We start from the raw sequence: 3,838 nt of genomic DNA on the forward strand, positions 1-3,838 counted from the left end.
TTTTGCTATTCTTACTGGGGTGAGATGATATTCCATAGTTGTTTTGATTTGCATCTCAGAGCTAGGGATTTTGAACATTTCTTCATGTGTTTGTTCGCCATCTGAATGTCTTCTTTGGTGAAGTGTCTATTCATATCCTGTGCCCATTTTGCAATTGGGTTGTTTTCCTTTGTCGTCTTGTGGCACTCGAGTATTCTGTAAATTCTAGATATAAGTCCTTTATCAGATATGTTATTGCCAAATATTTTTTCCCCAGTCTGTGTTTTCCCTTTTAACCCTGTTGGAGAAGTTTTTGGATATGCAGCAAAATTTTTTTTAAGTCGTTATAACATCAATTTTATTACTAAATAAATTCTTCAGAGTTACCAGTGATCAGGCCAAGAGTACAATAATAAATATTATTAATGTCTAAGTGATAAACTTACTAATGTTGATTAATGACTGAGTGATAAAATTACACTTGTACTTATATTTTTTTATATATAAAAGTATTTTGTCCTTTGATCTAGCCATAATGGTCATGAAAATTATTATCTACTTTTGAAAGTGCTTCATAGTTAAAATTAATATTTTCCTTAATCTAGAATTTTTGATTCAACAGGTGACTCTGGACAAGGATTGAGACAATGGATCAAGCATGTTTTAACTCAAGATTTAGCATTCCCACATATAAAAATTATTTATCCAACTGCTCCTTCCAGGTATGGAATTGTTTATTATTGGTGAGTCTTCTTCCAATCCTGATGCCACATTTTTCTTCATAGAGTCTAGCTTCTCAAATAATTTACTCAGCATATATATTAAATAAGTATGAAGAAAGACAACCCTGGCACACACCTTTCTTAATTTTAAACCGTGCAGTGTTCCCTTGCTCTTTTTGCACAACAGCCTCTTGGTCTAGGTGTAGGATTTGCCTGAGCACAATTAAGTGTTCTGGGATTCCATTCTTCTCAGTGTTAGCCATTATTGTTAAGTGCTGTTGAGTCTCTTAAAACTCATAGTGATTCTATGTACAGTAGCTCTGAACTCTGACCCATTCTGAGCCAATCTCAACTGTTTCTGGCACATCTACCCCCAGTAATCCTGTCACTTTTTCAGTCCATCTCCTCCAAGGTCATCCTCTCCTCTGCTGTCCCTGCACCCTCACAAACGTGATGTCTTTCTCCAAGGACTGGTCCTTCCTGGAAACATGCCCAAAGTATGTCAGATGGACCTTCATAATTTTTGTCTGTAAGGAACAATTTGGTTTTACTCTATCCTGGACAAAAAGACTAAGATGGATCTCAGAAGAGACTCTGAATATTACACTAGAGCGCTGAAAAGCCAAAACAAAGGAAAGAAATCAAGTAGATAAGGAGCTGAACAGAATATTTCAAAGTGGACCTCAGGAAGACAAAATTCAGTATTACAATGAAAAGTGTGAAGAGCTGGAGTCCGACAATCAAAAGGGATGAACTTGCTTGACATCATTAAGCTGAAGGAATGGAAGAACAAGTTTAAGCCTCAAGTTGCAATACTTACGGAAGCTGAGAACAGAATGTTGAACAATCCAGGAAGCATCAAAAGAAGGTGGCAGTAGAACACAGAGTTGTTGTAGCAAGAATTGGCTGAAACAGAAGAATTTCAAGAAATAACATGATCAAGAGGCAGTGGTAGTAAAGGAGAAAATTTGAAATCATTGGCAAAAAGCAAAGCCCCAGGTATTGATGGCATATCAGTTGACATATTTCAACAAACAGATGCTAGCCTGGACGTGCTCACCTGATTGTGCCAAGAAATTTAGAGGAAAACTACCTGGACACTAACTGGAAAAGATCCATATTTATTACCATTCCAAAAAGCTGTGACTCAAGAGAGTGTAGAAATTACTGTACAATATCCCACAGCAGAAAGATGTTCGTCAGGGATGCATCCTACCTCCATACCTTTCAAACTTTATGTGGAAGAAATCATATGAAAAGGAATGTGTCATCAGGATTGGAGGAAGACTAATCAACTACCTGCATCATGCAGATAACCTTGCTTGCAGAAACTGAGCAACATCTGAAGTATTTGTTGCAGAAGGATAAAGACTGCAGCCTTCAATATATATTGAAGCGCAACATCAAGAAAACAAAGATACCACTCAGTTAATTGGCAGACATCAGAGAAAACATTGAGATTGCTAACAATTTAAGCTTTCTTGGTTCCACAATTAGCATTCTTAGCACCAGCAGTCAGGAATTCAAGGGGAATTGCATTGGGAAAAATATGTTCTCAGGGACCTCTCCAGAGTACCAAAGAGAAACGATGTCAGTCTAGATGCTAAGGTGTGCCTGATAAGGCCATGGTCTTTGCTCTTCATTGCTATGCATCAAAGCGCTAGATAAGGACTGAGGATAATAGAAGGAGAATCAATGACTTTGAGTTATGGCATGGGAGAAGAGTGTTGAACATACTGTGAACTGCCAAGAGAACAAATGGGTCTGTCTTGGAGAGAGTAAAGCCAAGCTGCTCCTTGGAGACTAGGATTTTGAAACTCCGCTTCATATATTTTGAGCATGTTGTCAGGAGGGACCAGTCCTTGGAGAAGGACATCGTGCTTGGAAGGGTGAAGGGACAGTGCAGGAGAGGAAGTTCCTGGATGAGATGAATAGACTTTGACTAGGGTGATGGGAGTAAGTGTGCTGGAGATGATCAAACTGGCTCAGAATAGGCCAGGGTTCAGAAAAATTGTGTATAGTGTTGCTATGAGTTGCAGGTGACTTGAGGACACATAACAACCTGGGCAAAATGTTCTCATGGCAATCCATGGCATGGTCAGTATTCTTCTCCTACATCAAAACTTAAATACATTGATTCTTCTTCTGTCATCTTTTTCTGTCACCATTACAACTAATGGTGTAAAATTTAAGGCTTACAAGAAATTTTTATTAAGTACTATTTTTAGAAGATAGTTTAGTAGTACGAAGAACAAACAACTGATAATCACTGAGTTGTTTGTATATTGTAAATTGAATGTCTTTGAAAATGCAAAATGAGTTTTCTATTCACTGTTGTTTTGTAGAATGGAGGATAATAAGAACAAGAAAATAGTGGCATTCCTATGGAAAATGGAAACATAAGTACATTTCAATGTAAATATATAGGCAGTTATCTTCTAAGTTATGTGGAAGACCATTTGAAGCATGGCCTGAATTCTATGAGTTAATATTTAATATTTTTTTAGCTATATACAATATGGTGAGCAACAGGATAATATGCATACACATACAAGGAAGTCCAGTGAATACCACTGTTATTCAGATATATGCACCAACAACAAGCGCTAAAGAAGAGGAAATAGAAGGTTTCTACTAATTTTTATAGTCAGAGATTGATCAAACATGCAAGCAAGATGCATTAATAATAATGGGTGACTGAAAAGCAAAAAGAGAACAGAGAAGAAGGATCAGTAGTTGGGAAAAAATGGACTCACTAACAGAAATGAAGCTAGAAATTTTCTTGTTGTTATGTGCTGTCGAGTTGCTTGCGACTCATAGCGACCCTATGTACAGCAGCGCTAAACTCTGCTCTGTCCTGTGCCAATCGCACTGTCTCCGATGCACCCATCCTGATTACCGCAGTCACTGAATCAAGCCACCTCATAGAGGGCCTTCCCCTCCTGCACTGTCCCTTCACCCTACCAAGCATGATGTCCCTCTCCAAGGACTGGTCCCTTCTTACAACATGTCCAAAGTATGTTAGATAGAGCCTCAAAATCCTTGCCTCCAAGGAGCCGTCCGGATTAACCCTTTCCACGATGAATTTGTTTGTTTTCCTAGCAGTTGATGGTACCCTCAATACTCTTCTCCAGCAC

General features: G+C 38.3%; 1 protein-coding gene across 1 annotated transcript in view; it reads left to right on the plus strand.

Moving 5' to 3' along the window:
* Window positions 1-3,838, plus strand: part of LYPLAL1 (lysophospholipase-like 1) — a 51,108-nt gene that overhangs the window by 5,769 nt on the left and 41,501 nt on the right. The window contains exon 2 of the mRNA XM_006890575.1: window positions 602-701. Coding sequence (XP_006890637.1) covers window positions 602-701 — 100 coding nt within the window. The remainder of the gene's footprint in view (window positions 1-601; window positions 702-3,838) is intronic.

The sequence above is a fragment of the Elephantulus edwardii genome, unplaced genomic scaffold, assembly GCF_000299155.1.
Source record: "Elephantulus edwardii isolate Elephantulus edwardi_28Jun2011 unplaced genomic scaffold, EleEdw1.0 scaffold00090, whole genome shotgun sequence".
Taxonomy (NCBI): Eukaryota; Metazoa; Chordata; class Mammalia; order Macroscelidea; family Macroscelididae; genus Elephantulus; species Elephantulus edwardii.